At 46.8% G+C, this 23415-nt stretch overlaps 1 protein-coding gene across 1 annotated transcript in view; it reads right to left on the bottom strand.

The window, feature by feature from the left end:
• The window catches only part of LOC128709625 (neurexin-1), a 77199-nt gene that overhangs the window by 1609 nt on the left and 52175 nt on the right, over window positions 1-23415 (bottom strand). The window contains exons 10-21 of the mRNA XM_053804629.1: window positions 20571-20729; window positions 20319-20471; window positions 15370-15477; window positions 14898-15282; window positions 14409-14785; window positions 14168-14288; window positions 4132-4279; window positions 3305-4062; window positions 3059-3237; window positions 2824-2995; window positions 2523-2755; window positions 173-509 (exon numbers count right to left, since the gene is read on the bottom strand). Coding sequence (XP_053660604.1) covers window positions 173-509; window positions 2523-2755; window positions 2824-2995; window positions 3059-3237; window positions 3305-4062; window positions 4132-4279; window positions 14168-14288; window positions 14409-14785; window positions 14898-15282; window positions 15370-15477; window positions 20319-20471; window positions 20571-20729 — 3130 coding nt within the window. The remainder of the gene's footprint in view (window positions 1-172; window positions 510-2522; window positions 2756-2823; window positions 2996-3058; window positions 3238-3304; window positions 4063-4131; window positions 4280-14167; window positions 14289-14408; window positions 14786-14897; window positions 15283-15369; window positions 15478-20318; window positions 20472-20570; window positions 20730-23415) is intronic.

A 23415-nucleotide genomic window follows, 5' to 3' on the forward strand; every position in this document is an offset into this window, starting at 1 on the left:
AGAATACGTTTTGGTAGGACCAACTCGAAATTCTGTATTGTGAGCTGCTGCAGCCAGAAGAAGCAGTGGTGGTTGTATATTTTTTTCTCTCAATAAGACAACGCACCATTTCCAGCCGTACATCTGCTAGATCTTATGCTATTAGTTGCAAAGGTTCAACAATCAAACCTACCGGAACTTCTTGCCGTGGACGTTGTAAATACTTCCGTCACCTCACCGCTGCCGGAACCGTGCAGACAGTCCTCATCGTCGCACAGCTTCTCGCCCGCCTTACCACGTCCACGCCCTCCCGAACCATCCTTACCGCCACCCGAGGAGGTGGTGGCCGTTTGCTTGGTCGGTGGTACGTACACCGGCGTGATCAGATCGTCGCCCGAACCATTCTCGAACGGTGGCGTACATTCGTCCTCGTCGTCACCGCGGCACCCGGAACCGGCCCCACTAAAGATGAGATCGTCCATCACGCCTGGGTAGCCGCTGGCCGGGGTCTTGAAATGATCGGAAGAGTTCTTCAGTTTAATTCTTACGGTCAGCTCACGCCCTCTGCAGAAGCGTGGTGCATGGATATGGCGATGGAGCAATGGAAATGGCGTGCGTATCAGTAAGCGAATGTCTGCGTTTTGGTGCGTGTGTTTGTTGTGTGTATGTTTCGTAGGGTGCGTAGTGTAGCAGGTGCAAGATGGAAAACGACTAGTGCTGGAGCGGTTAGTTGTGCGTACTAAAGGAAGCCACTAAGGAAAACTAACGACAGAACTACGTGTTTTTAGAGCGCATAAGGGATAGTTTAACGTATGTATTCGGACGGACCAGCGATGATGGGATGGGATTGATTAAGGGGAGTACACTTGAATAGGGAACTGCTGCCTAGGTGACGAACTGTGTTTTGTGTTCTCTGTATCTTTCTGCTTTTGCTCGCTGGCTAATGTTTCGTTTCAATATGTTGCGTGTGTTGCGTATGGGAGTTTAATTTGCGAGTGACCAATCACTCGTGTGAACGGAGTGAGAAAGGACAAAAGGTGGTCACGAATGGGTAATGAACGATGGGACGGCATATGTTCGACTGCAGCTGGTTGAATAAATTATAACAAAGAAAAACAATCGTGCAGAGATTCGCAACACTTCGGGCGTTTCTGCATTGTTTGCATCAGTTTGCATTTCTTTTTGTTTTAAATTTGGTTTCCTATTTCTTTATCTCTTAGGAACGGTTACTAGCTTGGTGCTCCTGTTTTGAGTAGAAGGAAAGGTTAAAGTTTAAGTAAACAGTTGACGACTTTCGGTTTTACATCGTATCACTAGACGCTGGTGGATTAAGAACGAACTGAATCGTTAGCGGGTAAGGAGAGAGAAATAGAGAATGGGCAACCTAAAATCAAAAGCAATTGGATCAGAAAAATTGGGCTGAGAAAAAGAACATAAAACATATCAACGGAACAGTCGTTTGCAAAAAAGAAGCAACTAGGCTTTAGCTGTATCATATGTACATTTTGCGCGTTGGATGAACGATACAGTGTGAAGCGATGATGCGACCTGGAACTGCTTAGAAATAAGTATAATGAGTAGCATCTTTTCGTTTCGTTTGTTTCGTAACTACAGCAAGAGTCAGCAGAGCGCTATTGTGACGTAGAATACATAGGCAGTTCAAATATCGATCCCAAGTTTGGAGATGTTCATAAGGAGATGTGCTATAGTATGAAAGACGTACGATACGGCTAAACACAATTCAACAAACAAACAACTAAATTAGAGTTGTGCGGCATATAGTCAAACTTAGAGGTGCGTTTTGGTGCGGTAAGATCGATCGACAGATGCAAGTGAACAAAAGACAAACAAACAATGTACACTAACACAGGCTGCCCATTGACAGTAAGGGTGAGTGATAAGTTCAAAAGTCCGTGCAAACACGGTAAATGAAAATAATGTTCCATTTTCTCGCTTTGTTTTCAGCTTGCAACAGAGAACAATTCAAACACAGCTCGTTACAGCGCGGTATGACAAAAAACAAACGAGTAAGCAAACGGGCGGATTGCGGATGAAAGTATGTTACAGCAATGAAGCGCAAAGCAGCAAAACTAGCTACATTGTTTGTATGGCAACAACGAAACGTAACACCATTGGTTGGGGCATACTTTTCGCCACCTGGGGAAAACATTACTTCCAACCGATAACACACTTCCATCCGATCGCAAACCGATAATGAACGATAGTAACGCGAAATGTGCAATAACTTTTGTTAACGTTTTGTACACACACAGACAAAAAAAAAGAGGGAAATCAAAAAACAAAACAGCGCTTAAACCAGGCACCAACGAAAATCAAGAAACCACGAACGAAAGACTCAACAAACGAAGAGCAAAGGTGAACGCATTTGCAAAGAACAAACGACAGGACAAACAAACGAGAAATCAGATCAGAAAAATAAACAAGAGAGACAGAGTAGTAGTAGTAGTAGTAGTAGAAGTAGTAAGAGATAAATAGAGAGCGCTTTCGAGATAGATTATTGCTTTTCGTTTAAAAATTCTAACCTGCTGCATTCTTTGGTCATTTCTATCTAAAACGCCAGTTACCAATTGTACATCGCCCCGAACGTTGATGTGCGGATCGCGCTCCGCCGCCAGATCGAGAACGCGCAGCCGATTGACGGACAGGCCGGCGATCACACCGCTGAAGGGTCGCTCGATCCGTGAACGTCCGTTGCGTGCGATCTTGCCGCCGACCTGTATGTTGGCCATCGATGTAAACACGGTCGATTGGTGTCCTGTGGAATGGAAGGGAGAGTAAAGTGCTTGCTTGACCATTTGCCAGCCTAGCTCCACGAGACCCTACCGATCGATGAGACCGTCTGGACGTTGTAGTCGTCGATCTGCAGCGTTGCGTTCGCTCCGGTCCGTGTGAACCGCACAATGTGGTAGTTGTTGTCGTTTACCTTGACGGCCACCTCGCCCAGCGGGAGATCTTGCGTGCCAACATTGTACACGGTAAAGACATTTCCTTCCACCTGCCGAGCGTAAAATGATTCGGTGAGCCTACGATGTCCAAATCTTGGTCGCAGACTACTTACGATCTCCATCTCGATGTAATCCTGCGTTGTGGAGCTTTCGATGCGTAATAGCACGGCATCCGATTTGGTCGTAACGAACCCGAGCGCTATGCTGTCCTCCTCGGTGTCTGGTTGCCGACCCGGTGGAAAGTTGTACTGTATGAGGCCTTTGTTGTTACCGAACTCGTAGGAAATGGATTCTGGAAGATGAAGCGTAGCGTTAGCAATAGGAGCCACTGTCAATCGCCATCCTTGACCCTTGCTTACCATCGTAGCACGTAGGACCAGTGAAGGAAGTCATGTCACATTCGCACGCATACGCATTCCACTGCTGCACACAGACGCCCCGGTTGGCGCACGCATTCTGGCTACATTTGGTAGGTCCTTCGCAACCCGACACCACCAACGAACTCGGCACGACGGCATCCTCCGTCAGGCTGGGCGATGTGTCGGCAAGATCCACCGACGCAATGCATCCCTCAAACCCGGACCGGGACGCAATGCTCGAGGGTAGTCGCGTGTACATATCCTTAAAGACACCGCCGACGTACAGGATGCCTTCCAGCTCGAGGTGCATGTTATTGCCGCTGGCTGTGTATATCTCGATCGACTCGTCCACGGCAAGCGTGTGCGTTTTCGGCCCGGGCCGACGTATACTGACCGAGTGCCACCTGTTATCGTTCATGTGTATGCGGGCCTTGTCGCGCAGCGTGATCGGCCCATCGCCCAGATCGAACACGTAGTGGATGTGTCCGTTGACGAGCTCCACCGCCACGAAGTCGGACCGTTTGCCGCCGTTGTAGAAGAGGAGTCCGTTCGGTTCGAGTGTTTTGAAGCGGAAATCGATAAAAACCGACGAGTACGCCTTCAGGATTGGTAAACCGACGTACGAGTGCTTCGACCGGAAGGTGGCCGGAAGATACGGCGATCCCGGAGGCGAGTTTACGAACCGTGCCGTCAGCTTGAAGGTGGTCGTCGGCAGGGAGGAAAGTTCCGGTCCGAGAGACTTCACCAGATCGATATAGCTGCCGAAAAGGAAAAGACATCTGTTTTAAATAATCCGAAAATGGAAGAATACATTACGGTCGACTAACCGATGGCCGTTGTAGACGAAGCCTTGCAGCTGACCGACAAAGTTCGGCATCGCGGCCGTGATTTGGATTTCTTCCTCCTCATGGAACAGTCCGCCCAGATGTATGGATTTAACCTCCAGCGTACTGTGCCGGCCAAGTATTGCTTCAGCTACAGTTTACAGCGAAAGATTAAAACACATACAACGCACCACACGGAATCCAGAGAGAGAGAGAGAGAGAGAGAGAAAGAAAGAGATCGAAATGGAATTGCTCCAGTAAATAGTGTTCCGGTAGTCACCAGCGTCTGCTCCAGGGAGTAACGAACATAGCTAATAATTGGGTTCCCTGGAACTACGGTTAACATATCCAAAAAAACGTGACTAGGAAGCGGGAGTAGGCAAGGTGAAAGGGGGCCATTGGGGGAAGAGGGAGTGGGGGTGGTGTTTAAAGGGTGGTAGGACAAATACTAGTGGTAACATACATGTATAATATATATATAGATAGGGAGAGAAATGCATTCGAAAAATTAAAGTGACGCTGTTAACCTAAACATCGTAATCGCGCACAGGCAGGTGGTTGTAATGCAAAATGTTGGGGAAGGGTGAATTTTAGGCGCGACAGGTTCCAATACGTTGACCAGTTACTTCTGTGTGTCCCTAAGGGAAAGCGAACGGAGCGTTTCTGTTTGCCAGATTGCAACTATTCTAGGCGTCTAAACGGGGTGGTTCAGGTGAATGCTAAACGAGGATGAGGTACGGAAATGATAACAGAATGAACTTTTCACTCGTACCCATGCTATGTCTTGGGGCTTGGCATATCATGCAATGGGGTTTGGAATCGAGGGGATAACGGAAAGACGGAATAACTTAGTTAGTGATCAGTGCGTAGTGTGAAGGTTGATATGTTGAATATCAGTTTAACTTGATCATATTGACACTAGAACTTCCAAAGACATAATTCGGTTCCTTCAAATTTTTCAGGAATTTGGTTTGGAGTAAAGTAAATTTGAACATTTATTATATTGTAAAAACTTAAATAATCACTAACAAGGTCATTCAGTTCTGTGTGTGAAAGTTTACCAACTCATTACCAAGGAATACTCCTTAAAGCCCTGGAAGTTCTAGTGTAAAATTAAGAATATGTCTTGGAAATGATGATGGAAATAGAAAAAAAAGAAACATCGCATTGGGGAATTCGTGTGGAATTTCAGCAGGCAAAACGAAAAGTAAGCAGGGTTCATGCGCACATTGCGGAGAAGCGACACTCACATCGATAAGCGGTTAACGGGTAAGCGATCACTAAACAAAGCATGAATGAATTGGTGTCGACGGATCGAAAATACGTGAAAAAAAGAAGAACTTTCAATAACGAGTGCACGATCAATCGGATAATGTTTTGTGCTATTTTTAGTTCGTTCCTGGTCTCCGGTTCCAACTCGATCTCGAAAAGAACACGATCGGGGCTGGATGATGCCCCGATGGTTTTGCTTTTTCCGTATGCCACAAAATGATTCCGCCGGCAAACGCAAAAAAGCGTCTTCGCTCCAAAAGGTTTTTGACACCAGCGCGAAGAGTGGACAAAATGGCGAGTGCAGTAGATGGTGTGAGCGGGTGCAGTGTAGTTTGATGCGTGACGCATACTAGGAGAATGGATAAAGAGGGGTGGGTGGAGGGGGGGTGGGGGGATAGAGATGTTTGAGTGATGGGGGAAGTTGGTGCCAAAACAGTGAGGTGACAGTACAGATGAAACCGGAATGCATTCGATGAAGATGGAGCTCGTTCGAAAGAGAGAGGTAGAGAAAGAGAAAGAGAGACCAAACAGAGGACAATAGTGATGTGGTGATCTACAAAAAAAAAAAAACAAACCAAAACCAAAATAAGAACAACCAAACGAAAATAGTGTATCGGATCGTGATGGATAGTCAGCCGCGACTAATCGCGTGTCCTGGGTTTAGGCGAACAGAGACTAGGTGCGTTGTAGACAGACAGAGGCAAAACGTTCGGTAAGCACACGGTGGCACATCACACGCAAAAAAAAAACTGTGGAGGGGGAGGTCAAAGTACGAAAAGAGGTTGCACAATTTGCTCATGGTGGTGGTGGTGGTGGTGTTTGGTGGTTGCAAGGCTAGTCAAAACCAAAAAACCCGACAGACACGTACAGTGTGCGATATGTTTTTTTCTCTCCCCTCCCTCCCCCACCCCCTTTCGATATGCACTGCCATTTGTTTGTTGCATATTATTAGTTATCGAAGCGTTGGTGTTGCACGAGTAGCACGAATCGAACAAACTAGACAGAACATGACACCACTTTCCGATATCCTAACAGAAATAAACACACATACACACAGCGAGAGAGAGAGAGGGTGAGTGAGAGAGGGAAATCAAAACAAAACTAGGAAACAAAATGCATCGGTGCGTAAAATTCCCTTTGCCGTTAGCGAGAGTGTTAAACGGTTCAAGAGGGTTGCTGTTTACGTGCTTCGTATTACACACCGGTCAGGCAAAAGCTGAGTGCTGAGTGGTGGGGAGCAGAGGGTGAAGATGCGACAAACGCTACGCACGTCCGCCATTTGTGATCATCAGCGATCTACGTGTGTGTGCGTGTGTGAGCGCTCAGATTAGGTGCATCGGCTGCACGCAAGAGCCACTCTTCTAGAACTAGATAAAACCAAAACAAAAATAAAAACGATAATCGACTAATTGAAAATGGTTCCCCGGTGGGTGGGAAAGCGCAAAACAAACGTGAAACGAACATAAAAGAAAAACGAGAGAACTAAACGAACGACCTAGCGGACGAAACAAGGAAAATGAAATTAAGATAAAACACGCAATAACGGAGATCAGGCGTATTTGTTGGTCGTTCTAAGCCGATTACTAACAGTGACGGTGAGTGGTGAGATTGCCATTTTGTTTGGTTTGCATGTGCACGTTCTGTGCAGCTTGTAGTTTGTAGAACACAGGGAGGTGTTGTGTCGATTGTCTTTCACAGTTCGGTTGTGATGTACTGAATCGTGTGGTGTTGTGCTTGGAGTAGTATTAGTAGTGATGGTAACAGGTGCATCGTTGAATGCTTCTCAAACATACTCATATCAGCGCTATTGCATTTACGGTCAAAGTGCCTGTTTTGGCGTGAGTGAAATCTAATCTAAGAGATAGTGATAACAAGGAACACGTTAAAATATTACTAAAAAAGAAGTTTAAAAAATGGATTTTACTGCTGTAGGAACTAGGTTTGGGCGAAATCGGGCAAAAAATGGTAATGGTTCTTTTTTTTATTGTTTTATTCCATCGTGAATTTGATAATTCGCTCAGTCAAGGTTACGAAAGTTTCGGAATCAGTTCCGGAGGGTAGATTCGAATGGAATCGTCAGAGTTGTCGGAAACATTCGAAACCGTTGGATCTGTTCGAACCATCCGGAACTATCGACAATTATCTGAACCGTCCGAATATTTAAACCGTATTGGTGATACCGTGAGTTCTAGATGGTTCAGACGGTTCCGGACAGAACTGACGATTCCATTTTAGCCCCAAAATTTCAGATGCGCTCCGAAGAACCCATCACTAGTCTAGCAACCCTGCTGGAAGAATTTAAACCATGCACTTGCAAGCACAATCCATATTCTAACAATTTATTGACCGGCTATTGCTCCTTAAGGACATTACAGACACAAAAACCATCTACACGAGTGCACAAAGTCTTGCAGAGAAGTTAATGACGAACTGTACAACTATGTAGCAGTACCAAATCCGATGTTAGGACAAACAAATCCTAATGAAGTTCGGTGCATGACATCGTTTTAATGATATGTTTTGATAGAGAGAGATAGAGAGAAAGAGCTTCTAAACTATGGTGCAATACTTATTCAAGCACGCACACTCGCCTCGACCAGCGAATGGGAGTTAAAAAATGCAAGGAAAAACAAAACCCAAACAGGAGCTACCTTGGGGTTTGGAGTGCCTCTGATTAACGTTCGAAGGTTACTCTACTACCCGGCCAAGGTTGTCTGTGTGTGTGTGTGTCCGTGCCAATAATTGGTCATTTATAACGCAAAGGTTGCCCGTTACGTCAGCGGCAAAATGACCAGTCAAAGCGGGATCCCAAACGACGAGAGGGGCATGGGGCGATTTCTAAATTATTTCAAGCATTTTTGTAACGTTTTGTGCTGTACTCAATTTCTCATGCAAATCGACCTAACACACGTACATTGCCAGACGGTGTTTGACTTATGTTTCTTTCCGAACGGCTTTCACAATAGCAGTGAAAAACATTCACAAAGCCAGTGCACCTTTTTCGATATTGTGAACGGTAAAGCAATCAATTAAATACAACGCTACACTAACACCGTGACAAGGGGAGTGGTTTAAGCTGTGCTTTAGCTACGTCTAGTGATGGTTTTTTGTTGTTGTTGCGCATTGGTAAACTAATTGAAGTGTACTGGTTTTGCTTGTACGAAATCGAAAGGGACAATCAAATGATCTATCGTATTACTGTACGTTGCGCCCTGTCTGTGTAGGTTACGTGTGTGAATACGAAATGTGTGCGAGAGTAAAACGGTCCAAAGCAAAACAAAGTGCCCGTACACAAATCTAAAGGGGAGATTTTATAAATTTTTGGGTGGATATTGTGCGTGTGCTTCTTGTGGTAGTGGTGGTGGTGGTGGTGGCAAAAACGTGAATTGTGGCAAGTTTTGCTTAACGCGTGTTAAGGTAATGCAATATATTGATTAGGAAGGATATATAAGAGCTAATCACAATCATAAGGTAAATCGATTACTGCTTGGAGTATTGCAAAAAATGGTAGACAACGAATAAAAAAAAAGAACAACCCAACATAATACTAAACACAAATCTTGGAACGGAAGAAAGGGAAACTAGTAGTTATTTTTTTTTTGTAAATAAAAAAGGTAAAAAGTTTGGTGCACATAAATTAGCGCCCTGACGTCGTTCGATTAATTTTGAACGCGTTTTCGTTCGGTTCGCGTCGTGTTCGAAAATGGCCGCCGCTGTTTTAGAGAGTTCCATGCGGCAAAGGGAAAACTCATTGTCCAATGATGCAATCCGATACGCTACAGCAAATCAGATCGTTCCCTCGATGCCAATTTGTGTTTTCTTGTTCGCATGTTTTGCTGTTTTGGTTTTGTCTGCCTCCAAACCAATGACAGTTTTGGTCCATTGTTGCGCTGTTTTCTGATCGGAAATTTATCACACAAACGTCACGCATTTGTTTTGTTCGGGGGAGGGTTGGGGGGAGGGTGGTAGGAGGAAATTGATAAGATATATGTGAGTTGACCAAAGAGGAAAACAAACCGACCGACTGGGTTAAGAAACGAACTTCTATCAAAATGAATGCATGTTACGGAATGTGTGGGTAACAGTGTGGTGTAAAGAATGGTAACAGGGAATAATGCAAAAGAACAGATGTGAGAAGGATGTTTTTTTTTCAAAATGTGGTTATGAAGCGCAGCTTTAGTAACTTCTTCGATTGCACAGTCCCACTCAATCGATAAACAAGTTTTCAATCTACGTCATAAAGGTAGATTGTATAGATTGACCTAGTTGCGGGGGGTTCTTTTTTGTTAGAAACAGCGGTCGTCTATAAAGAAAAACAAGTTCTAGGAATGTGGCAATCACCGATCACCGAGTTGGATTGTAAGGGGGTGAGTGTTGCTTTTCTTTTTCGCTTTCTTCCATTTGTACACGATAAAAGCAAAATGGATAAAATGGAAAATATGCCCGAGTGTGCGTATAATCACATGTCATTACCTTGTCATGTGGCATGGGAAATTATTTATTGCATAATATGACCGCCGTATGCAGTTGTAGCAGAAAAAAACACACGCGCACACGATCATACAAAAAAAATTGCTTCCAGTTTTTGAAGCATACAGCAAGATTCCATTGCAATTAATCAATTTTCTGTTTAATGATGAACGATCGCTCATCCGCCATTTGCCCGAATGCGAATGCCCCTGATAGTGTCCACTGATAGTGTCTATCTTCAATGCCATGGCTAGCGATAAATCAAGCCCCCAAAGTCCCGTCCTCAACATCACCAGCAGTGTCGTGTATATGTGTGTTAATTGCACAACAAATGTACCGACATAATGGGCAATTAATTCTGTTTTTGTTGCTCATCGGATGTGGGAAACAATCCGAAAAAAAAGCAATTGCATTCCTGCCCCCGGAAGGCATTGGAACGGTGGGCGCGCAGATAAAAGTCTCCACTCGGTGCGTGCATCATAATTGCTGCAGCAGATTTGTGACGCAATAGGAAAGTTTTTGGACATTAATCACTTCAGATCAATGTGCATTGCGTCGTTGTCATGGCAGCGAGTAAAAGACCGTGCGTCTCCATTGGTACAAGATTGTTGAAAAGAAAACATTTGTTAAACAAATAAGCAATCTGTTTTTTACCAAAGAGTTCATTATACACATCAGTTAACATTATTAAACGTGTGTTTTTGTGTATGCGTGTAAATGCGATCGATGTGAAATATGGCCTCAGAAAGTGAAAGACCATGCGACTCCATTAGTAGAGGATTTCATGTAAAAAAAGGTTTTGTTTTCCACAAATTAGCAACGAAACAAACCAATTTATATTACAGTAAATAAAATAAAAAAGTTAATTATACACAACGCATAACATTATTATGAATGTGTTTGTGTGTGTGTTATTATGGGTGAATGATAATTTTATTACATCGCACCCATTCGCTCTCGGAAACGGCACCCGATAACGAGAAGCGAAAAACTTCAAACCGATTGCACGGGGCAAGAGTTGCCGAGTTTGTTTCACCCCCTTTTTTGCCATTGCGGTATGCATCAACGGAATGCATCTGCGCACATGCGAACGGTCATGTGGTGGTGGCAATTGGACGAGAAAACCACAGACCAGCGTTACACGATTATCTGTACCAGTTGGTGTAATGCGGGCAAACCGGCGGGGGGTGTTAAGCATTACAATGCATTCATGCGGAACGAAATGGTAATGTGTCAGGCCACACTCCCACAACGCGGTTCCGTACGCCCGGGCACCGTACCCACCGTACTATCTGCAATTGAAATCGAACATAATAGATCACGATAAGGGAGAATGCACTCAAATCTCACGTGTCACGTACAGTGTGCCGTCTGTCTGCACTGGGCTCTCTTCAGGCTGTTGATGTAGTGATTTGTTGGAACATGGCCGTTTTTTTTTGGTATGTACCCTGGCAAACCCATTCTGCCAGTTTGGTTGTCACCTGGGACATTAGTGCGAATGGTTCGAGAATCACGCCATTCTAACCCGAAACCGGAACCACGTTGTGAGAGCGTTAAATCTGGCTCCGTAAACCCATGAACCCGTACCCGGCAAACGAGCTACATTTAATTGAATCTGTCGTGGTTCGATTGGCGATGGATGCAAACCACCGACATGTTTTAATTAGTGACAATTGCCATCGACGGCAAGCACATTAAACTACCCCAGTCCACATCATTCGTGCTAACTGATGTACTCCGGCGGCACTTATGGAGCAGGACGAGTCGGGGAAGGGGGAACAGAGGTGGTTACATCGAGAGCCGTATGACCATATCCATAAAGCTAAGATGTAATGTCTCGCATTCCCTTTGTTTTACTGAGCTTTTATTATTATCAATAAGTTTAATGAGCTGTTGTTCGACTGTGGTTTGGTTCTCCTAACTGTTGACGCCCTGATTTGAGGTTGCAAAATTAGCAAAACAAACGAGATTTTAAATATCTTGTAAAATTGGTTCCATAAGCTAATCTATCCGCACTGTCAATCTGTGGCAGCGTTCGCATCGTAATGCTAATATTTTGCCGCACGACGTCAGGTGTGTAGCACGGGAACTATTTTTATCGCTTCAATAAAATCACCCAAATGCCCACCCAGGCCCTACCCTACAGGCCCACAACAGGTCAAACGATTTAATTAATTTTAACGTCACCCAGAATCTCAGCGTCTGGGCGAACCTGCCCGGTTCTAGACGATCAGCTCCGGCGCGTCTTTAGTACTGGCTCTATGCGTTGTGGGTAGAATAGAGGCAGCAAAAAGCGTCCGGTCAGCGTCTAAAGGATTGGTACCGGTCGGGGCAAACAAGGTATTATGTAAGTTATGTGCTATGCTTGGTATTTTCGAACCGGTCGCTGCTGAATCGGTTAATGCCACCGCTGCTCGGGCGAGAGTAGCAGTCGTCGTCGTCGTCGTCGTCCGTAGTTGATCTTGCGTGGGAAATGAGAAACGAAAACAGGTCACCCCGCAGGTACGACCTCGGACATGGTAGCGACCAGGTATCTTGGGTTGCTTTATGTTTAAACAACAAATTCCATGTGCGTTGAATTGATGCCAAAACGCTCTTCAACCCCCGGACACGGGATGTTGATGTTTTGATTAAGAAAATTCCCCAGCTTCATTGCATTCTCTGCGAAGAAGAGAAATCGATAGTCGATCTTTTTTTCCTCCCGTTGTTAAACATATCCCCTTTCGGGAAGACCGAAACGGTAAAGACGAGGCACCACTCTTAGGCAGCGAGGCCATCACCGAAAGCGAACGGCACACCAACAAAGTTGCCAAACCAACCCCGATAGACAAGGGAGCAGGCAGGCGAGCGAAGTGGCGTTAGCATATTGTGTTGAGGATTAATCCCTTTTTTTCATGAGCTCCATGGTGGAGGCGACCTAGGACTGATGGCTACCCCTTAAGCACATTTTAATGATGCGCCCACCATTCCGGGTGAGAACAAGGAAGTTGCCGAAGGGGATTTTACAGTGTTGCTTCCACCCACGAAGGTCATGGCAACATGGCTGGCAGCGTTGGTAATGGTGGTCCGATTTTTTAAAGCCCCAAAGAACACAGGGGCCGCATTGTGAAGAAGCGAAACTTCTTCTTTCGGGGCCGTTGTTGGTACTGTTTTGGGGCGGAAAAATAAAACCATCAAAAAGCAATTTTCTCACTAATTTCGCTTTATAAGATTATGTTTGATTATTTTCTTTCCCCATGCTGTTCATCGCAGCCAGCCTTAGCCGAGCATTGTGGAGCTAATGCGGGCTGGAGAGCTAGGACACCGTCTGGTTATGAAGTCTGGCAGGCCAACCTTTTAATTGGTCCGATTGGGTGAGAAATTGTTACACAATTTCATTACATCTGTTCGGACGGCCAAAATGTCGGACAAATTGTATTACCAAATCATACGACGGTCACGTCCTTTGATGCGTGACTTCAATATTTCATCCCACGCATTTCGCCGACCGGCACAATACAAAGCAGATGAGAAGAGATGAAAGAAACAGAAATAGAACGAGATAAAAATAGGCCAACTGAAGCAGTTACCATGCCGTGAAATTCCATGGCAAATACGAAATGGGAATGGGAGAAATGCAATAATAGATCGATGGCGCGCTGAACGATGTTGATTAGATGTAAGAGGAATGGCCATGATGTCTGTCGGTAAGCACCGGTGGTTACGGCCCGAATTTGTGGGTGGCCGCTCCTCCCTACCCTTGAAGGGTTGCAAATAGGTTCGCAGAGTTTGACACCACCGACTTGGGCTGTTTGTGTCATGCAAATAAAGGTGTCAGATTTCGTTTGCGCAAGCCCTCGCCACATTACGCGAAGGTGGGGTTACGAGGGTCTGAGGAGTCTAGCGGCTCGTAGTGAAACGTAAGGGTGAGAGCGTGAGAATGGAAAACCCCGGACGGATGGAACCTGGGTTGGGGAAAATGGTTGTGTTGTTTTGTTGTATGGCGTCGGAATATCGTCGGTAGTATGCGTACGGTAACAGTTTTTGGATTACGCCCTGTTGCCGGCAGGATGGCACACACAGCACTTTCGGTTGGATTGTTGCTTCTCTCGTTAAAAAGGCTTCTAGCGCGAAGTTTTCTTGTTTTTTTCCAGCATTGTTTTGTGTTTCGCTTTCGTTCGGATCGGTTCGAATATCGCAAAAAAATCAACTTTGAACTTTGGCAAACAGTTTTCGATTCGTCTCAATTCAAGAAAGAGAAACGACACGTCACGACACGTAATAAGGGCAAAAAAGTAATGGTGCTGTTGATACATACATAACATACCCCTGACGGGCTGTGTCCCGTCAACTTGCAGCCGCAGATTCGACGCACGGCGAGAAAATCTCACCGTGTGCCAGTTGTTGTCGTTTAGGACGGTCAGACCGGCGAGTAAGTTCTGCGGAATATAAAGAGCGAGAAGGGTGACCGGCCGCAGCCGGTGGTGTTTTAGTAGGCGCTAGAATGGCAGCTAATTGTGTGAAGCATCATTGCATTGAGGATGGTAATGAAGGGGCACCTTTTCGCGATCTCCAAGCCGTACGTTGGCCCGTACACGGCCAGCAACCAGCCCGATTTCGAGCCGATCGGATGAGCTGGATTCGGCGCTGGTGAGCAGCAGCAGTCCGGCCGGCCGTGATGTCTTGAAGCGTATGACCAGCTCCTCCGTTTGCGTCCGGCTGCCCTGGGTGCCACCGATCCACACGGCCATGTGCTGCGATCCGTTGAAGGCTAGCGTGGCCGATTCACGGCCACAGGTCGGTCCGGTGAATAGCGTCGCCGAACAGTCGCAGAGCGGTCGATTCCAGCCCTCGGTACATTGGCCACCGTTCTGACAGGGTGACACCTGTCCACCGCACTGGTTCGCTATCACATGACACGACGGTTTGATTGCACCTGAAGCACAAAGTAGATTGGAAGTAAGTTGTACCGGCTGCTCACATACGGCGTGCAGTCGAGCCCTCCGGAGGCCGGAGCTATTTATAATGCAAACATTTTTCACACTCACCTGAATCCTGTTGCCGTGCGATGTGGGCAATATCGACCGGTTTGCCGGACAGCGTAAGGTCCCGCAAACAGCCAACGAATCCCTGACGCAGCGTCGCTGTCCAAATGGCCGGTGGAATGTAGATCTCAGCGTACGGCGGCCCGATGCCACCGATGTACATGGGACTGTCCAGCTGCATCTGGGACGCTTCACCCGGCGTCCGGAACTCGTTCCACTGCCCATCGACCCCGACCTTCCCGTCGCGGCCATTCCGACGCAGCGACAGCTCGTGCCAAACGCCATCATCAACACGACGCCTTGATGCACGCACCTTCACCGCACCGGACCCAAGATCCATGTGGATGTAGATGTGCCCGTTCAGCAACTCCACCGCGAAGAAGTTACTCTGTCGGGGAAGAGACAAATACGCACAATACACACACACACACACACTCAATCACCATGTCTACGGACACGACCACAAACAACCTACCTTCGGTGCACGGGTCATTGTGTTGAGGATTATTAATCCATTTGGCTCGTTTGTGCGAAATTTAAACGACAGTATGCCCTGCTTCGATGCGTCCCACGGTGGAAGTAGCTGCGTGAATGGAACCGAATTGTGAAGATAAGGTGAGATACAAATTAGATTTGCACACCGACACCGGGATTAGTGCGCTAAATAACAGGCTGCAAAGCGTAAGGTGATACGTAGCCCCGCAATAACGATCCGAAGCCGAAAACCGCAAAGATCACTGCCAGCCTTCGGGCGCATGGGGCAGGCAATCGGCAGGAATAGCGTCGGAGTAATTAAATTTAAATATAATGAAGTGTATCTTCCCCGAAGAAGGACACTCGCCCGCGTGGGGTGGTGTGCGCGCCTGCTGAGTACCGTAATTAATAACAACTGTCCCGCATTCCGCCCGTTCTCCCGCAAAAACCCTCCCCGCTCACACACACACTCGCACGTCAGGCGGAATGAACGGTCTTCTTCGGCCGGTTGGGTTTCGCGCGCTTCCCTCAGGACATTTCGGGAGCAGATTAAATGAACCCATCCAGATTCGTCTAGCGCGGCGGCAAGTAGTGTGAAGTGATCCGGAAAACTGACCCCGCTCCCCCACCCTTCCCCCTCCGCAGCATGAAGAGACACAAGGGAGTCGGGCGGGAAACTTTTGCGCCCAATTGTTTCGCTGTTTCGGGCTATCGAGCGCACGAACTCCCGCAGGACTTTGTTTCTGTTTTTTTGGGGGCCGGTGGAAGAGATACCCAAAATGGCGCGCAGAGGAAAAATGAAAAAAACCCCGCCGATTGTAACCGATTTAATGGATATTAAGAAGATGAAATGAATGGTCGAGAGGTTGGTGGAGATATAGAAAAGCGGAAGGAAATAAGCTCATTGGGCGCTCATAACGACTACAATGTATTTCCATCGACGGTTCGTCGGTCGTAGTCGTCGAGCCCGTGCCCGGTCTCTGTGGTCAAATTGTGAACTACAAAAGCGGCCCTAGCATGGAAGTTGTGCGTATTTGAAATTCAAATTCCCGCAGGAAAACTTTCTCCGCCACCGCCCCCCCATGCCGTTAAGGTTTCCCCGCGATAGGAATTTCCTTTGCAAGGGGGGGAGAGGGGTGTTTGATTGTGAGGAACGGTGCGTCTGGTACCTTTTTTCGGGCAAGGGGCCCATTGTTAAAAGTCCCTCCGGTTTGGAGCCGGTTCGAGGTTCGAGGTTTCTGCTAAGCTCCAGCAAGCACCGGTGCGGTAGACGTTCGTTTTTCACGACGGTTTTCACGGTTAATTATTCATTTTTAATAAAAGTTACACCAACGGACCACACATACGGGGCACGGGGGGAAAAGCTTCCCCAGATTCTATGGCAAGGTTATTGAAATAGATGTTTGGAGCGGGCGGAAAAATGAAACAAAACAACCAGTTTATATTATAAATAACTCTCCACTTTCTAACACAAAGTAAGGTTCATTTACACTTCTTTACATAGTTTGCACATTAGCGGTTTGCATCTCGGACGGTTTTGCAGTTGCACTACGCAACCCAGCACCGCGTTGCATGCGGGCGACATACACCGACCGGAAATCAGCCGCAGTGAAGTAAAACTGGTGTCATCCGGTAAAGCGGCACCAAAAGCCATTCGCCCTGCCTAAGGCTCACACACACACACACACACACACACACACCGCACGCCGATTGCAGCCTCGAAAGCCTCGAATAGTGGCCTGGCAGCTCGGAGATTACTTCCGTCCCGTGGTCGACCGCGCATGGCCGAGGATGAAAGTTCCCGGCTTTGTGCCGGTTCCGGTTGCGGTTGTCGCATGGTCTGCTCGTGCACACACACACACGTACAAACACTCGTAAAGGCCCTCTTGGCGAGAAGCACAATGAAGGAGGAGGAGTGAAGGATAATTTATTTATTTATTAAAATGTACAACCAGCAATTAGCATGAATTATGGACCGGCTCCCTTTTTCTGTCGTGGTCATGTTCTGTGTCACTCGTGTTTTTCGTCTTGCGTCGTTCGCATAGGCCTTCTTTTAAACGGGGGGAGGGGGACCCCGCCGACACTCCATCCAAGCGCCGCGTTGGTGTGCGTGTTGACGGAGGATGACAACGTTCCAAAACGAAGATCTGATTCGAGTGTTCCGCACGACATAATACATGACCAGCCAGTGTCCCCCATCAGGTCAGTGGTAGGAAAATTGTAAAACTGAAGCCAAACCAAATGGATTGGCCATGACGGTATAACGGTTGCCCCAATAAACCGCACCGGAGGAGGGAAGCTTCCGCGATGTAATCAAAACGCAACTAAAACAGACAAACGGCCCATTCCCAATAGTCGGGATTCCCTTCGAGTTCAACTTCTTCGATATCAACGTTCCGAACCAAAAACTTAGTCCGCCTTCTGCGCAATAAACTGTGACGAACGTGGCACCGGAAATTAGTTGGCAGCAAACTTTTCCGTCCGCGGCGTCGTCGTCGTCGCGTCAGTCGCCGACCAAACTGGCCACATTCGTCTTCATCTTTTGGGGAGTGAACAACCCCCCATCGTAAAGAGGAAGCGCAATGCTTAAAATGTGGTTTGCTTTTGATCTCCCGAGTGCGGTTTCAGTCGGCAAATATTAGTACATGGGTGCTTCTGCAGCTTTGTCGCGCGGTGCAATTCCGTTGACAAAACCGTTACCGGCAGGAAACAGTGTCGTCCTTTTCCCTTCTTGGGTTGTTGCGTTCTTTGCATTGCGTGGTGCTTTTAATAGGATTCTGGCTTGCGCACTCCCTCCCTTCTCTCTCTGTAGAAGCGGAAAGAGTTTGTTTGGCGTTACTGGTCGTTTGGTGTCGGACAGTACAGTACGGATGTCCCGGTGCGGTGCGGGAGTCATTTCATACTTTCAAGATCGGATTTGTGGTCAACGGGTGGGTTTCTGTGCGAGTGGTCATGTTGCGAATCCCGGGGAGAGTTTAGTATTATTAAACCATGTCCCACTGTTTCCGTATCTGCCGTTCATCAAACGAGATTGCTTCCGTCGGCAGCGAGCTTGGCTCGTGAAGTTCGCAATATCGTTGAAGAATGCTTTGCTTTGCGGCAGGTGTTTTTAATGTTGCTTGTTATTTAACAATACAACACTTTATGTAAGAATAGAAGGAGATAACAGTAATATATACATGAATTGTGATAACTTATTCCAAGGCTGATTGTTTTGTAGACGAACAAAGCTAATTCTGGAAAGCGTTAGAAGTTGTATGCCAATATGTTACATGTTTGTGACATTCACATTGGCATGGTCCAGTCTCTACAAAATTCGTCTCGTAGAATGTCTACAACCTCAAGCTTTTCCATGCTGTGCGGTGCTGTACTGCTTGAAATCAATATCCCGTCATGCGCTCCGGCAGACGTCCTCGTAGTCTTGTTAGGGATTTAATAACAGAACCTCCCAAAAACACGCACACTCGGGAACACGCCATGTCCTCACACATGATGGATTCGCTTTCATTCTCATCTCCCCCTTGGACGATGATCGTCGTGTGGCATCACCACGTAGGGAAACGCTTTTTTTTTCACCCTCCCCGAGCGTTCGTTAGCTTCTGATCCCGGTAGATTTGTGTCGGCAAAGGCAAGCGAACAAAGTACTTCCGGTGTTTGGTCAACACAATATCAACGGTCACGATCAACGATTTACTGTCCGGTTTGCTGTTGTGGGAAGTTTTGCTACACGACGGTGTATGTATGTGATGTGTTTTGTTTTGTTTTTTGGGACTTATCCACTGCCTTTCTATTCTTGAACGACGATAACGGCAAACTAATGTGAAAGTCTCGGATGGGAAGCTTTGAACCAGCTGGAGTGCGTGAAGCTGGACATCAGCGCTGGTTGTGTTGAAGATGTTTGCCAGAAACTCTTGATATTATCGTCACCTACTCTATAGCAGCGCTACTGAGAAACGGAGAAGATGTGAAGGGTGTAAATGAAGTGCACTCGCCCGACTAAAGTTCCAAACGAGTAAAACAATGCGGCGCTTGCGATTGACACCTCCACAAATCATGCAGTTCACCACCGCTTGACTCGCATTGCAGCAAACCCCTGGCCCCGTTGTAAACGGCGCACAAAACTGTTGATCGTGTGCTTCCAGCAGCGGAGATAAAATGTTCGCTTGCCGCACCGCACCGTTGGAGTTATGCTTTAACTCCATTTTTATCAGCAAACCACCAGCAACGAAACTTAAAGATGAACCGATTGAAATTAATGCGCTCAACGTGCCGAAACTTTAAAACCGCACATGGCTTTTTGCTATTTCTTGCCGAAATCGAAAGAGCAACTTGTGCGGGAAATTTTCTAGCTGCTTTCCGCATAAAATCTACATAAAAAGGGTACTGAGCATCATGGTGGCCGGGACCGTAACACGGGGATCCGTGTTGTGGATAGTTAACGTGCGAAATGTTACCCCTGCCCGAAAGCGCACTGCAAGAAAGCCAAAGTTCCCACCCCGTGGCGGTACGGAGCGGGGTGTGTTCCGTGAAAAAGGGGGTTAAAGTTTCCACTGCTTTAGCAACCACCCGAGGCCCCTCGAGGGGGGTGGGCGAAAGGTACACATTGCAATGCGGTCTCGGAACGATTTCTTCCCACACACCCACACAAAGTGTGTTTGTGTGTGAAATAAAACAAGATGGCGTAGTGTTAAAAGGAAACCGGAAGTACAAAGATATCGAGGAACAGGACAGAGAAACGAATCGTTCAAAGTTAATCAACCGGATGCAGCAAGAAACATGACTTTGTTGGCACTTTATCTCCCGGCCCCGAGGTGCTTAAAGTGTGGTGGTGTTTGTGTCTTCTTGTTCGAAAACAATTCGTTTCCTTTCGCATTCTTCGACGTTAGATCTCTTTTCATGTGGCATTTGCTCCCTTTTTTTCTCTTTTTATTTGATTAAAGCGTGACTTACGAGATATGATTCCCGTGTGGTGAAGGTAACCGGATCCTGCGGATCTCCGGATGGACACGTATAATCAACCCGTCCAGCCACCTGTATCAGCTTTGATCCGGTGCGCGCCAAATCGATCAGATTGAGTCGCAGTGTATCGGCAGAGAATTCGACCTACGAGTAAACGGAAAACGAAATAACAAGCAACGATTACTTCTTGCGCTAACGGCAGTGGTTAACTCATGGTCACGGTTTGTGACGCACGCTACTCACCTTACGCAGGCATCCGACGAAATTGTTGTGCACACGTGCGCCCAGAAGTGCCCGGGGATTTACTGCACCGCCCACGTACACCCGGGACGACGAGAGCATGGTGAACTTGCCGGCGATGTGCGAATGGTCCGTGTACACATCGTCCACCACGGCGACCAGCTGGACAGATTAAACGCGGACAATACCGAGAGAGAGAGAGAGAGAAGAAACGGAACGGAAGACAGATGGTTAGATTTGGTGGTACGGTGGCCGAGTGCCGTCTTCCCGTTAAGGGGATTAGGGCTATAATCTTCAGATGAATTATCGTTTCTATCGAAACCTTCCCAAAACTTTTTCGTCTCTTTTGGTCAATTTTAACACCGGCGTACTCGCGCTTTCCTTCCGGATATGTGTTCCGGAGCATAATGTTCCTGCTTTTACGCGTGCAGGAGCGCACGATTCAATTCGCTTATTCCGGCGCTCCCGTGACGCTGCCTACCGAACCGAATGGCACAACACAACGGCAGCAAATGTTTTAAGCTTATTTCGGTTAAATTTAGCAATTCGCTGAGCTTATTTGAAGTTTGGTAAGTTTTTGCCAGTAGGTTCGGTTTTCGCCTACCGATAACGATATCCTTTTGCTTCGGCCAAAGGAAACTTTTGCCGGCAGGTGATGACGGGTGAAGCAGACCTTTTTTCGGCTGTGGGTGCTTATCTGCTCCTAGAAGCGATAGCGCTTTGTCTTGGTGTTCGTTTTCCATTTCCGGTTGAACAAATAAGGTTCGCTTTGCTGCAGGAATCCTTTTGAAACCGTGGGGGGGAGGGGTTTGCAATGTAACGGGGAAGTGTAACTATCCGAAAAGGGAACACTACAATAACTTTTGTAGGCTGATTTTGTTTTTGGACATGGGTGGAGGGACACGGAGTTCATTCCGCGCTCCCATTGCCACATTCCCGGTCCCGTTTCGATGGATCATACCGTAGCGAAACGTGACGTGGAAGTTACGTCCCGTAACAAATGTTTGGTATAATTTTATTACCCCAAAAAACTTCCCACTTCCAACTTTGGTCTCGGTTTTCGGGGCAGTTGTTTTTTTTTATCGAGCAGCTATACAAATACTCACATCTTCAACTGTTGAATCTAAAGCGCAAAGGTAAAGGGCATCAGGCACCTTCAAGCAAATGGCGTCTCTACACAAAACGGGGTTTTATGCAAAGTTTTGCAAATATTCACTTCAAACATTTGCATTTTAAGCAGCAGCATGGTGCATAGTATTCGTTCGTCCATTAATTTTCTTTTGCGCAACATTGCACAGCATCACCTGTTTTTTTGTTCGTTATCGTTCACCAAGACACCATTTTGACCAGCGTCCGATTATTCGATTAATGCAACCGCCAAGGTGTTTCTTTTTATGCCATCCCACCAACAGGGGAGTGTGCGAAAAAGAAAGCGGGAAGTAAGCAACAAAAAACCGGTTGCGCTCATTAATGTTTCTTCATCGAAGAGCCCTGTGTACCTTTTGTTCACGGCCCACTCGATGGAATTATTAGGCTGGTTGGTCGGTTTAGGCCCGGAAGGGCTTTAAAAAGGTGATCGCAAGACAACAACAATACGAGCAATGTACCGAGCACAATTTCCGGACACAAAAATGGGTAAAAATACATTGCTCCTACTGCACAGCCTTATATCACATGTCATGCTGGCGCCCACACACACACACACACACACACACACACACACACGGCATCATCATCTTAACGATCATTATCCGAGAAATTAGGTAAGTGGTTGGAGATACGGAGAAACATATCCTCCACTGCGTGCAATGAAGAAACGGAGAGGAGTTTTGTTTTTGCCTTCAGAAAAAGGACTTGCTCAACAATTTCCCAGGCATCCGATTTCAAAGGCAACCATGAGGGAAGTGGTTCTCTGGCATGTTCTTGGGATGGAAACTTTCCACAGTATGTTTTTTTTGTTGTTGCGTGTGTGTGTGTGTATGTGTGTTTTCACAAGTACAAAAGATACAGTTGTGATGTGCCCTTTGTTACCATACCTGTGGTTGGGTGCTGCGGTTGGAGGACATGACGCCAGCAGGGACTTATCCGTCTTATCCATGCAAACCGGGCAAGAATTCGCCCACCGTTGGGCGACGCGTGCAAGCATAAGAACCGTCGCCCAAGGCGTGCCCTCTCGCACCTCGCAATTCTCACTTCGCACTATGAAGTGGCTAGATTGTGGAGTGTCTAGCCGAGATTGAAAAGAAGTACAACGAAAGTCGGCACACAAAAAAAACGAATGTATCAAAAAATCCTTACATCATCGCTGCAGGGGGGGGGGAATGGAAAATATCAAAGAAAACGTTCATTCTCTTACATCTTAGATGATGTAAAGCTGTTTCAGCAAGGAAATGTCTAAAACAACAAAAAGGTACTGCTACGTAAAATTCCAAACTCATGCTAGCACTGCTGGCCTCTAATTCATTTCCGCTGATGTCAGAGGCAGGACGGACACGGTGTGCCACGACCACCGCCGGGTTACGGCACTGAGTGTTATTCTCACCCATCTACTTGTGGGTCACAAAGTGTGCCCGGGTGGATGGGATCCCATTGTTCCGGAAGGTTCAAGAGCTCAACCTGCTGATAGCGTCGAAGGGCGTTGTGTTGTGATTCCTTTGTTAACATTCTTCTCTCCACCAAACGGCAGGGAGATGAACTAGCTGACCAAAGTATGCTACAATGCTTGAGATGTTTAATGTTAATGTATCGCCCTCCCGCTTCCGCGTCGCTTTTTTCTTAAGTTAGTTTTGTGGAAAATGCTTTTTTTTACAGCTTCCCGGTAAAAGGGTGGCGCGATGAAAGCGCGAAA

This window comes from Anopheles marshallii, chromosome 2, assembly GCF_943734725.1.
Source record: "Anopheles marshallii chromosome 2, idAnoMarsDA_429_01, whole genome shotgun sequence".
In the NCBI taxonomy this organism is placed as follows: Eukaryota; Metazoa; Arthropoda; class Insecta; order Diptera; family Culicidae; genus Anopheles; species Anopheles marshallii.